The 14,143-nt window shown below is 44.5% G+C and overlaps 1 protein-coding gene across 1 annotated transcript in view; it reads right to left on the reverse strand.

Moving 5' to 3' along the window:
* LOC137378458 (docking protein 5-like) overlaps positions 1–14,143 on the reverse strand; it is a 521,247-nt gene that overhangs the window by 167,392 nt on the left and 339,712 nt on the right. Inside the window, exon 5 of the mRNA XM_068048788.1 lies at positions 6,423–6,612. Coding sequence (XP_067904889.1) covers positions 6,423–6,612 — 190 coding nt within the window. The remainder of the gene's footprint in view (positions 1–6,422; positions 6,613–14,143) is intronic.

Below are 14,143 nucleotides of genomic sequence, written 5' to 3' on the forward strand. Positions count from 1 at the left end.
CACTGCAGGAGGCCCGAGCCCCAACCATCTTCAGCTGCTTTATCAATGACCTTCCCTCCATCAGAAGGTCAGAAGTGGGGATGTTCACTGATGATTGCACAAAGTTCAGCACCATTTGTGACCCCTCAGATACAGAAGTAGTCCATGTTCATATGCAGAAAGATCTGAACAATATTCAGACTTGGGCTGCTAAGTGGCAAGTAACATTTGAGCCACACAAGTGCCAGGCAATGACCATCTCAAACAAGAGAGAATCGAACCATCTCCCCTTGATGTTCAATGACCTTCCCTCCATTATAAGGTGAGAAGTGGGGATGTTCGCTGATGTTTGAACCATCGCTGAATTCCCCACTATCAACATCCTGGGGATTACCATTGACCATAAACTGAACTGGACCAGCCACATATATTCTGTGACTACACGAGCAGGTCAGAGGCTAGGAATTCTGCAGCGAGTAACTCACCTCCTGTCTCCCCAATGCTTGCCCACCATCTACAGGGCACAAGTCAGGAGTGTAATAGAATGCTCTCCACTTGCCTGTATGGGTGCAGCTCCAACAACATTCAAGAAGCTTGACACCATCCAGGACAAAGCAGTCTGCTTAACTGCAACATTCACTCCCTCGACCACAGACGCAGAGTGGCAGCAGTGTGTATCATCTACAAGATGCACTGCACCAACTCACCATGGCTCCTTCAACAGCACCTTCCAAACCTGCGACCTCCACCACCTGGAAGGACAAGGGCCACAGATTCATGGGAACACCACAACCTGCAAGTTCCCCTCCAAGCCGCACACCATCCTGACTTGGAACTATATCGCCATTCCCTCACTGTCACACTGGGTCAAGATACTGGAACTCCCTTTCAATCAGCACTGTTGGTATGCCTACACCCCAAGAACGGGGCAGCGGTGCAAGAAGGCAGCTCACTACCACCTTCTCCAGGGCAATTAGGGATGGGCAATAAATGCTGACCCAGCCAGTGATGCCCACATCTCCCGAACAAATATAAAAAATAAATAATGTGCATGAAATATTTCTTTCATGTTTTAGTTTACACACTTCCAGCTAAAGTTATGCTTTAATCCTTATACCTATTGTAAAGATTTCATTGTCATACAAAAGTTACCCCAAACATTAAAAGACACAAGTTAACTTTGAAACATTTTATTTCATATGAAGTTTCTCTCTTGCACAAAATGCTGCAACAATTTCCCCAGGCGAGACAGATTTTTACTTCCCCTTAGGCTGCTTACCAATATCATTGGATTTGCTTGAGGCATTTGCTGCATGTATATTGATTTTAGAAAAATACCTTTTACTATTTATTCCATGGAATGGAATGAGGTTTTTTTTTTATATTTAAAATTTAAAACCAAGTCTTCTATCTCTGTCTTTCTGTACGAATATACTGTCATTCAGTTCCCCATGCACAATTTATATGGGTGCAAATTGTAACCTAAATAATAATTTTAGCATGCCTCTACTGTTGTTATACTTCCCAGTCACATTCACTCAAGTGTTGTGCATGTTATCAAAAGTTCCACTATTCTGATAATATACCCAATAAACTGCACAGAATATTAGTGTTTTCAGATTTTCTTGTAAATGTGCAACTCTGATCTCAAACATCCATTTTGCTTTTACGACAGTATTCTCACAACCCATTAGAAGTGGTTGCTTCCATCTAATTATCACCATGTTCCTCAATCTGTTTATAGTCTTATCTCATTAACAATGAGGGGAGAAAAGTATCATTTTTCAACAACACAAAGAAAATTTGAAAGAGCTGATGTATCACCTAAATGAGGCTGATTTTAGCATTTGCCTCCAAGACAAGTGAGAAAAAAGTTGCATTGTAACATACTACTTCAACGTTTCCTGATTACAGGAAATGCATTTATCTCTGATAATTGCTGTAGCTGATAGTTTTCTGAAAGTGACTACCCAAAAGGTACCAAAATCATTAAAAAGCAATTTGAATATTTATGTTTTTCCATGCATGCAAAATATTCATGAGGAAAATACAAGTTCAGTGTACAGATATAAATCAAATGTCACTGTAGAGTGCAATTTCATACCTGTGCACCCTATGGGGTAAATCTGCAGCAGTTTTTATTCAACTTGCAGATTCTCCAGTTGGAACTTCTGAATATGTTAATAAAGTTGGGTCAAATTTTCTTCAACTGACATGCTTTTTTTGATCCAGGGTTTATGCAGAAAATGTGAATACAATAAAAACTATAAAAACAAAACTATAGCTAAATTAAGTTGGCAGCAGCTTTTACCATAGATTTGGAGCTGCATCGTGCATTGGTTGCTTTTATATTGGAGCCAATGCGATATTGGAGTTACTTGCTTTACTTTGATTTGACTTACATGTGACATTGGTGAGAAAATAGTTAGTGTGACAGACTGATATCTTATCACTGAATTGTTGAGCAACAACCAATTTATCACCTAGGCTGGCGCAAGCTTGTAGGGTTGATGACAACATTCTGCATGGAGCATAACAACCTTTTAATTGCTGTATTATACTTGTGCCAATTCTCAAAAGCCGCAGCTATTGAAAACACAACCTGTCTATATAGCCATAACTTTTTTCTTATTCAGTGCCACACAATTCATAGCAGAATTCCCTCTACCCTGGCATAATGAAAAATACTCAGAAAATAAACCTTCCAAATTGCAGATAAGTAAATTAGAATATTTTTGCAATACAATTACACACTGTACACGGATCAAAATAATAATCTCCCTGATGTGATAACATTTGCCTTGTTTCAGTTTTTTTTTTACATTATTGAGAGGCTCAAGGGCATCTTCCAAAAGAATGACAGTTTTACTGGCAAGGATGCAATCTAGCACATTTTTATGTTTGACTTAAATTATTCTATTTGTCATAACTGCAGTTTCAATTGCCTCAATCTCCAAGCACAGAGTAGAGATGGAAAAGAAAATAATAGAATGTGTTTTCTTTCAATATCTTGGTAAATTTTGAACATGAAAGGTCAAAAGCTGAAAGAGCATATTCCTTTTTGTGGCAGTGAAATGTCAAAATATAACTAATCCCAGAGCAACGTTTAGACGTAGCATTTCATTTTTTTTTGAAGGTGCAGTATTGTTATTGTATCAAGATAGGCATGAGCTCTGAATCATGGGCCGGAATTTTACGGTGGATGGATGGGAGCGAGACTTCGATGTGAAAGTCGGTGGCGAACCGGCTTCAGCCTAGCCTGGGGATGCATCCCATATTTTACAGATCCCCAGGCTTTAATTGTCCCGAGGCGGAATTTCCACCCACCTGAGGGAGGAGGTCCCGCCTCAGTGAGCTGCCGGCCAATCAGCGGGCCAGCAGCTCTTAATCCCAGCAGCGCCACCGGGAGCGGTGGCCACTGCTGGGACTGCAGCCCAGCCGACGCCATGGATTGATGAGGGAAGGTAGGTCGGGGCATGCCTCACCAGGGGGATCGGTCCTTCCCTGGTGAGGCTGGAGTGGTCCTTTGGTGGGGGGGGGGGGGGTGTCTTGGGTCCCGGGAGTGGGTTGGGAGGTGGGGGCAGCCCTCTATCGGGCACCCTGTGCCCGACTGCCATGCCCCCCACCCCGGGGCGCGGAAAGGCCGGCAGCTATTGCTGGGCGGCCTTTCACATCCCCAGCACACCCACTTGCCACGGTAAAATACCCATGGAGGCGGGCGAGGGCCCGTAAGTGGCCAGTTAAGTGACCACTTAAGGCTCTTGATTGACCTCGGGCGGGCTGTTTCCCACCCCCGTCTGACCGCCATAAACTTGTCCGGAGGCGGAATCGGGTTGGGTTGGCCTCCTGGAGCCTGCCACTCAATTTTACGCTGCCCCCACACCACCATCTGGCCCGCTGGGGCGTAAAATTCCGGCCATGGTTGATGTGCCCAAATTAACATGAAGCCCAGTAAAGAGCTAATGTGAGCCAAATGGTACACTTGCTTCTGTTTTCGTCTTCACACAGTTAGAAAGCACAGATTGCCTCAGTAAAAAGGCAGTCTCACACCATGACACCAGAGCAGCCAGTCAGCACATGAAGAGATGAGAATCCCTCAGTTCTGAGCATCAATGTACAAACAATCATCGAATCATAGAGCACAGAAGAAGGCTATTCAATCCATTGTGCCTGTGCTGGCTCATTGAAAGAGTGATCCAATTATCCTCACTCCCTTCCTCTTTCCCTGTAGCCCTGCAATTTTGAAAGTTACCATTGAATCTTCATCTGCCATCCTTTTAAACAGTGCATTCCAAGTCACAGCAACTCACTACATTATTTTTTATATCTACAACTCCCCTCTGGTTCTTTTGCCACGAAAATTGAATTCTGCTCCTCCAAGCAGAAATGCTCATGTCTCACATCGATTTCAGGTGATTTGTAGACTTTTGAAACTATCACAGATAAGTAAGCATCTTGAATGTATCAATAATTAATGGGGTTATTCTTTTCCATGCAATACACGCTGAGTGCCCTCTCTGTCTACACTGATTACATTGCAGATGGAACTGGATTTATTTCAAATTTACAGCTGCTTGAAATTGAGCTGTATAATATAAATTGACCAAACATAACTGCCTGTAGTTGCCAACTTGAAAATCAACTCTAATCTGGCCTGACAACTCGGACAGAAAGGACAAGATAATCCCAGCTTCAAATCTCGAGCCTGGTGACCCACTGGAACTTGCTGGACAGTAAAGTTTTGAAAATTTAAGACTTGTGAACAAAATGTTACTGAATTTGACACAAACTTGTAACTTTTCAATATCAGCTCACACATGCCTTGAGGGAGATAAGCATGAGAAGTGAAAATATAACTGTAAGGTTAGACTTGAGGTATGCAGTGATGAAAATACAGAGTAAAAAGAGATATCCATCTGTCCTACACAACAAGTGACAAAATTAAAGTGCAACTTTTGAAATTATACATCAGGATAAGGGGTTGCCCATTTAGGACTGGCATGAGGAGAAATTTCTTCACTTAGAAGGTTTTGTATCTTTGGAATTCTCTGTGGCTATTGAGTCGTTGACTGTTGACTATATTCAAGGCTGAAATCGATAATTTTTGGGGCCAGAATTTTATGCCCCCCATGGGAGTGGGCTGCAGACAGGGGTGGGGGGGGGGGGTGGGTGTAAAATTGTGTGGGAGGCGGGGATCCCGTTCCCGTCACCTTCCTGTGCAGGCTGCAATTTTATGAGCGGTGGGGGAGGTGACAAATGGCCTGCCCGCCCCAGGCCAATTGAGGCCAATTAATTGCCACTCAAGGGCCTCCTCCTGCTGCCACTAGTATATTACCAGTGGTGGATGGGCAGTTTGTCAACTGTGCAGGCCACCCAGTAATACCTGGCGGCTTCCTTGCAGGCCCGAGGGGGGGGCACTCCTGATCGGGCACCCTGTGCCCCACAGAGGCGCCCCCCCAGCAGCTCTTGCTGCCCCTGCTCGTGCACCTCTCCCTGCCCTCCTGATCAACTCCCACCTCCCATGCCGAGACCCAGCCGATTGTTTCCGGCAAAGCCCAAAACTCCACTTATCATTTACAGCACTGCCATCCATGATCCTCCGGATGCTGGGTGCAGTCCCACATTGAGCCACCATTCCAGGTGGTGCTGCTGGGACTGAGGAGCTGGCAGCCCGCTGATTGGCCAGCAGATCCTGGAGACAGGATTTCTACCTCAGAGGGGTGGAAGACCTGCCCGAAGCTAATTAAGAGCCTGGGCCACGTAAAATCACAGCATGGCTTCTAGGCCCAGGAGGCAGGCTCGACACGCCTCCAAATTTTAAGCTTGCGGGCGGGGTCTCCGCCCCAATGTAAAATTCCAGCTTGACCTCTCAGGGAATCAAGGGATATGGGAATTGGGTGGGAAAGGTGAATTGAGGTAAATGATCAGCCATGATCTTATTAAATGGCAGAGCAGGCTCAATAGGCTGTATGTCCCACTCCTGCTCCTATCTCTCATATTCTGATGTTGCCAGCACTTACACAGTGATGCTAATTACAATAAATGGACATTTACTGAAGAAGTGTTTCTCAGTAACATGATAGTGTCTCAGGTGAATTGCAAACTACAAAAACGATTCATATTACTGTTATTAATGAGCATTTATACAAGAGATAATCAGTGATCATCTCAATATTCTGAGGTGAATATTTCCAGAACTGTATTAGCCAATCACAATATTCACATTGGATCTTATATGATCTAAAATATCTGATCCTATTTATTTTTTTCCTCAATCTTTCAATTAACTGAGCATAAATTGTGACAATCATAGCATTTAAATACCTATTTAATGAAGAAGCTTCAACAAACATTTTATTCTCATAGCTAAACAACAGATCTCAAACTATACAATATCTTCCTCCATAGGAACACGAGGAAAAATAACAAAAATGTCCCCTTACCTGCCTGCTTCAAATGTGAACCATGTAGGGTCCCGCCCATATCGCCTGAGTGCACTGAGAGGCCAAGAGACCAGCTTTAGTCTGGGATTGTGGATGTCCCAAAGACAGATGTTCTCATACGTTATCTGCAATGTGCATTCCCCGTGTACATCCAGATTAGGAGATGGCATTAAATATACATTGAATCTCTCTGAAAAAGCAAACCAAATCATTTAGACACAAGTGCGGCATCCGCCTTTTGAGAGAACTCTATTACATTTGAAAGGATGCTATACTATATACTATGTACTTTTATTTGTAACTATGAAAGGTATTCATGCAGGATAATGCACAATTGGTTCAAAAGCATTGAAAGTTTATGTTTTGTCTGAACCTATGAGGTTGAGTTGGTTATAAATTTGGGCCAGAATTTTGCGTTCCCGCAAGGGCAGGCTGGAGGCGAGGCGGGAGGGGTGCCTAAAATTGAAAGGGAGGTGAGGGGTGCTGTTCTTGTTGCCTTCCCACCCCAGCTGCAATTTTATGAGTGACGCCGGAGGTGACAAACAGCCTGCGTGCCCGCCGCAGGCCAATTAAGGCTTTAAATGGCCAATTAATTGCCACACTCCTCCCTCTGCCGCTGATATATTACCAGTGGTCGGTGGACAATTCAGTAACTCAGATGTCTGTCCAGTAAAACCTGGCAGCTTCATTGCAGGCTGTGATGGGGGGGGGCCAGGGGGGCGCTTCTGATCGGGCACCCTGTGCCCATGGCACAAGCCATCCCCACTGGAGCACCTCCGCTCCCCCTCTCGAGCAACCTCCCCTGCCTTGCCGAGGCCCAGCCGACTGTCCACGGTGAGACCCCTCACACTAACCTGCATTCTGGGACCTCATCCATGTCGCTGGTGCTGGCTGGGTGCAGTCCCAGCAGTGGTCACCGCTCCTAGTGGTGCTGCAGGGACTGAAGAGCTGCAGGCCCGCTGATTAGCTGGCAGCTCTTGGAGGTGGGACTTCCTACCTCAGAGGGGCGGAGGTCCCGCCTGAGGCCAATTAAGGACCTGAGTCACGTAAAATCACGGCATGCCTTCCAGGCACAGCAGAGGTGGGCTCAGTACCAACTTTTTCTGTTGGTGGGCCGGCCTGACGTAAATTTTCGGCCATGGTCTCAATACCAAGATGCCTTATTTTCTAAAAAGACATTCCACGTTATGCTAAATTACAAACAACATATAGGTGTAGGTTCTTGTGGCAAGCAGTTATATTAATTAATGTTGCCAGGACAATTGGCAGGATCAGAATCTGAGACATGTTTCATATTTTTGGCCAGAGTAGGGCCATTGTGAGCAGGGGGCAGATCCTGCAATCCGGAATGCAAAGATAACCCTCTGCTTCTTTTCCCTATTATAAACTATCTTCTTAAACTCCTCTCTCCTATCTCCTCCACTCTCACCTCCAACAAATTTTTGAGCTCTTGGATGTCATTGTCACTAAGATTGAGACCATTGAATCAGCTCCTTCTGGTGCTTCCCCCTCTTCCCCTAGCCAAGCTTCCTCTAAGGTCCCCCCTTGCTCTAGTCCCGAACTTGCATCTTTCATCAATTTCTTTGCTCTGTCCCATCATGTCCTCTCTGAGCACATCTTGTCAGTGAGACTTATCCCCTGCTCTCTCAACCCTATTCCCACTAAACTGCTGACCACCCAACTTACCAAAATGATATTGTTAATGGTTTTCTTTACTCAGGTATGGATCCCATCTCCTCTTAATCTGTCGTCATCAAAAAAACCCAACTCTTGATCCATCTGCGCTTGCAAACTACTTCCCCATCTCTACCTTTATTTTACTTTCCAAAGTCCTTGAACATAATATTATTTCCCATGCCCATCTTTCCCTGAACCCCAGGTTTGAATCCCTCCGATCAGTTTTCCATTCTGCCAAAGTACAAAAAGGCTCTTATCAAAGTCACAAATGACATCCTATGTGACGATGACAAAGGTAAACTATCCCTTCTCATCCTTCTTGAACTGTCTGCAGCCTTTGACATGGCTGACCACACCATTCTCCTCCAACGTCTCTCCACTGTCATCCGGCTGGATGGGACTGCATGCAACTGATTCCATTCCTTCAGGCCTACAGTTCTCCAAGATATCTGCACTCCTCCATTCCTGACTTCTTAAGCATCCTCAATTTTAGCCACTCCACCATTGGCTGCGCCTTCAGTTGCCCAGGCCCCAAGCTCTGGAATTCCCTCCCTAAATCTCTGCGGCTCTCGACCACTTTTTTCTCCTTCAACACACCTTAAAACCAACATCTTTAACCAAGCTTTCGGCCATGTACTCTAATATCTACTTATGGAACCAAATTTTGCCTGAAAACATTCCTGTGAAGCACCTTGGGACATTTTACTACATTAAAGGCACTATTTAAATATAAGTTGTTGTTGCTGAGTACATGCAGTAAGCACAATATCCCAGGATGTATAAGTATTGAACTAGCCAAATGATACACTGCTTCTCTCTCCATCTCTAACAAAAGTCTGCATAGTAACAGTTTCGAGGAGAAGACCTTCATACTATGTAGTTCACCTATCCACAATATTCCCTTGGTGCATTTCTAATAACCCTGAACCCCATTTGTTGATAAGAACCCTTCTAGTTTGTTCTTGAAATCATAAAGTTTTGCTGTTCCATCACCAATGCCAGTAAGCTGTTTCAGTAAAAAGGTTCCTCCTGCATTGCCTATTTTCTTTTGTTGTTCTTAATTTGCAAAAAGACCTCTTCTGCTTAAATTCTGTACACAGCAGAAAAACTTACTGAATCCAGTTTATCCAAATCTTGCATAATTTTAAGTACTAATATCAAATCCTACCTCAGTCTTCTGTTTTCAAGAGAGAAAAGCCCCCGGATGGTCAATCCTTCCTTGTATATTATTTCCTTCAATCATGTAGCCCTTCTCTGTACCAGTCCAATAACTGAATATCTTTTTTCACAGAATCACAGAATTGTTACAGTGCAGAAGGAGGCCATTCGGCCCATCGTGTCTGCACTGGCTCTCTGAAAGAGCAACTCCCTCAGTTCCATTTCCCTACCTTCTCCCCATAACCCTGCGCATTCTTCCTTTTCATATAACTGTCTAATTCCCTTTTGAATGCTTCAACTGAACCTGCCTCCATCACGTTCTCAGGCTGCACATTCCAGACCTTAACCAGTCGCTGCGTGAAAAAGTTATTCTTCATGTCATTTTTGCTTCTCTTGCCAAATGCTTCAAATTTGTGTCCTCTCGTTCTCGATCCTTTCCAATCTATCCTCATAACTGAACTTCCTCATCCCTGGAACCATTCTCGTGAATCTTTTCTGTTCTCTCTCTGATGCCATCACTTCTTTCCTCAAGTGTGGCACCCAGAATTGGACACAATACTCCAGCTGAGTACGAACTAGTGTCTTATACAAGTTCAACATAACTTCCTTACTCTTGTACTCTATGCCCCTATTAATAAAGCCCAGGACACTGTATGCTTTATTAACCACACTCTCAACCTGTCCTGCCACCTTCAATGACTTATGCACATAAACACCTAGGTCCCTTTGCTCCTGCACCCCTTTAGAATTGTACCCTTTATTCTATATTGTCTCTCCATGTTCTTCCTAACAAAATTAATCACTTCACACTTCTCTGCATTGAACTTCATCTGCCACCTGTCTGCCTATTCCACCAACTTGTCTATGTCCTTTTGAAGTTCTACAAAATCCTCCTCACAGTTCACAATGCTTCTAAGTTTTGTATCATCTGCAAACTTTGAAATTGTGCCCTGTACACCAAGGTCTAGGTCATTAATATATATCAGGAAAAGCAAGGGTCCCAACACTGATCCCTGGGGAACTCCCAAGGCGTTCTACACTTATGTGAGGAACAAGAGGATGGCCAGAGTGAGGGTAGGGCCGATCAGGGATAGTGGAGGGAACTTGTGCCTGGAGTCGGAGGAGGCAGGGGAGGTCCTAAATGAATACTTTGCTTCAGTATTCACTAGTGAGAGGGACCTGGTCGTTTGTGAGGACAGCGTGGAACAGGCTGATATGCTCGAACAGGTTGAGGTTAAGAGGGAGGATGTGCTGGAAGTTTTGAATGATATGAGGACAGATAAGTCACTGGGGTCAGACGGGATATACACAAGGATATTACGGGAAGCGAGGGAAGAGATTGCTGCGCCTTTGGCGATGATCTTTGCATCTTCACTGTCTACTGGAGTAGTACCGGATGATTGGAGGGTGGCAAATGTTGTTCCCTTGTTCAAGAAAGGGAATAGGGATAACCCTGGGAATTATAGACCAGTCAGTCTTACGTCGGTAGTGGGCAAATTATTGGAGAGGATTCTGAGAGCCAGGATTTATGATTATTTGGAAAAGCATGGTTTGATTAGAGACAGTCAGCATGGCTTTGTGAGGGGCAGGTCATGCCTCACAAGCCTTATTGAATTCTTTGAAGATGTGACAAAACACATTGATTAAGGAAGAGCAGTGGATGTGGTATATATGGATTTTAGCAAGGCGTTTGATAAGGTTCCCCATGGTAGGCTCATTCAGAAAGTAAGGAGGCGTGGGATTCAGGGAAAGTTGGCTGTCTGGATACAAAATTGGCTGGCCCATAGAAGTCAGAGGGTGGTAGTAGATGGAAAGTATTCAGCATGGAGCTCGGTGACCAGTGGTGTTCCACAAGGATCTGTTCTGGGACCTCCGCTCTTTGTGATTTTTATAAATGACTTGGATGAGGAAGTGGAAGGCTGGGTTTGCAAGTTTGCCGATGACATGAAGGTTGCTGGAGTTGTGGATAGTGTGGAAGGTTGTTGTAGGTTGCAACGAGACATTGACAGGATGCAGAGCTGGGCTGAGAAGTGGCAGATGGAGTTCAACCTGGAAAAGTGTGAAGTGATTCATTTTGGAAGGTCGAATTTGAATGCAGAATACAGGCTTAAAGACAGGATTCTTGGTAGTGTGGAGGAACAGATGGATCTTGGGGTCCATGTCCAACGATCACTCAAAGTTGCCACCCAAGTTGATAGCGTTGTTAAGAAGGCGTATGGTGTGTTGGCTTTCATTAACAGGGGGGTTGAATTTAAGAGCCGCGAGGTTATGCTGCAGCTCTATAAGGCCCTGGTTCGACCACACTTGGAATATTGTGTTCAGTTCTGGTCGCCTCATTATAGGAAGGATGTGGAGGCTTTAGAGAGGGTGCAGAGGAGATTGACCAGGATACTGCCTGGACTGGAGGGCATGTCCTACGAAGAAAGATTAAGGGAGCTAGGGCTTTTCTCATTGGAGCGAAGAAGGATGAGAGGTGACTTGATAGAGGGGTACAAGATGATGAGAGGCATAGATAGAGTGGATAGCCAGAGACTTTTTCCCAGGGTGGAAAGGGCTATCACCAGGGGGCATAACTGTAAGGTGATTGGAGGAAAGTTTGATCTTAGAGTAGGTTAAAGGTTCGGCACAACATCGTGGGCCGAAGGGCCTGTACTGTGCTGTACTGTTCTATGTTTTATATGTTCTAAACCTTCCTCCAGCCCGAAAAACATCCATTAACCACTACTCTTTATTTCTTGTCACTCAGGTAATTTCCATGTTGCTACTGTCCCTTTTATTCCATGAGCTACAAGTTTGCACACAAGTCTCTTGTGTGGCATTGTATCAAATGCCTTTTGAAAGTCCATGTGCACCACATCAACAGCACTGGCCTCATCAACCCTCTCTGTTACCTCCTCAAAAAACTCCAGCAAGTTAGTTAAACATGACTTTTCCTTCAGAAATCCATGCTGGCTTTCCTTAATTAACTCACATTTGTCCATGTGACTATTGATTTTGTCCCGAATTATTTTTTCTCGAAGTGTTTCCACCACCAAAGATAAACTGACTGACCTGCAGTTGCTGGGCTTATCTTTACACCCTTTTTTGAACAAGGGTGTAATGTTTGCAATTCTCCAGTCCTCTGGCACCACTCCCGAAGGAAGACTGAAAAATTATGGCCAATGCCTCTGCGATTTCCACCCTCACTTCCCTCAGTATCCTTGGATGCATCTCATATAGCCCTGGTGCTTTATCCACTTTAAGTACAGACAGCCTTTCTAATACTTCTTTAACAATTTTAAACCCTTCTAGTGTCTGACTTACCTCCTCTTTACACATTGCCTGGGTTGCATCTTCTTCCTTTGTAAAGACAGATGCAAAGTATTTATTTAATACCTCAGCTATGCCCTCTACCTCCATGTGTAAATCCCCTTTCTGGTCTTTAATCGGCACCACTCCTCCTTTTACCACCATTTTACTATTTATATGCCGATAGAAAACCTTGGGATTTCCTTTAATGCTAGCTGCCAGTCTCTTTTCATGCTCTCTCTTTGCTTCTCTTATTTGCTTTTTCACTTCCCCTCTGGACCTTCAATATTCAGCCAGGTTCTCAATAGTATTTTCTACCAGGCATCTGTCATAAGCATACTTTTTCTTCTTTATCTTAATCTCTACCTCTTTTGTCAGCCAGGGAGCTCTGCATTTGTTTGCCTTACTTTTCCACTTCAAGGGAATAAAGGTGTGCAAAGGAAACCCGACCGAGCCCGAATGCCGGAGCCGGAAGCCCGACGTGACCCGGCTCGAATCCGACACAGGTCGTCGGGACCCATCAGGGTCGGATCGGGTAGCAGGCTTTTACCCTTGTACTGATGTAAAGGCCTGCTACCCGACCCGACCCCGACGGGATCCGACGACACGTGTCGGGTTCGGGCCGGGTCATATCGGGCTTCCGGTTCCGGCATTCCAACTGGGGTTGGGTTTCCTTTGCACACCTTTACAAGGGAGCATACCTTGACTGTGCCTGAACTATCTCTTCTTTGAAGGTAGCCCATCGTTCATCTACCGGTTTTCCTGCCAGCTTTTGACTCCAATTTATTCGCCCCAGCTGTATTCTTATCCCATTGAAGTTATCCTTCCCCCAGTTAATTATTCTTACCCTGGATTGCTGCTTGTCCTTTTCCATAGTCAGCCTAAACCTTATGATACAAGCATCATTATCCCCTAAATGCTGTCCTACTGATACTTGATCCATTTGGCCTACCTCATTCCCAAGAACCAGGTCTAGCAGTGCTTCCTTTCTCGTTGGACTTGCAACATACTGTTGTCGAAAATTTTCCTGAATACACTCTAGGAATTCTTGCCCCTCACCGCCCTTTACACTACTATTATCCTAGTTTATGTTTGGATAATTAAAGTCCCCCATTATAACTACCCTAAAAATTTTGCACCTCTCTGTAATTTTACGTGCAAATTTGTTCCTCCATGTCCTTCCCACTAGCTGGTGGCCTATATATAACACCGAGCAATGAAACTGCACCTTTTTTGTTCCTTAGCTCCAGCCAAATTGATTCTGTCATCGACCCCTCTGGGACATCCTCCAGCACTGCAATGTTCTCCTTAATCAATACTGCCACCCCTCCCCCTTTTTTCCCTCTTCTATCTTTCCTGAATACCTTGTATCCAGGAATATTTAACACCCAGTCCTGCCCTTCTTTGAACCAGTTCTCTGTTGTAGACACAACATCATATTTCCACATGGCAATCTGCACCTGTACCTCACCAGTCTTATTAACTACATTTGTGCATTCACATACATGCACATGAACCCTGATTCAGACTTTTGATATAGGTAGTCCAAGACTAAACAAAATAAAAGCAAAATACTGCGGATGCTGGAAATCTGAAAT

Source organism: Heterodontus francisci, chromosome 16 (assembly GCF_036365525.1).
Source record: "Heterodontus francisci isolate sHetFra1 chromosome 16, sHetFra1.hap1, whole genome shotgun sequence".
NCBI lineage: Eukaryota > Metazoa > Chordata > Chondrichthyes > Heterodontiformes > Heterodontidae > Heterodontus > Heterodontus francisci.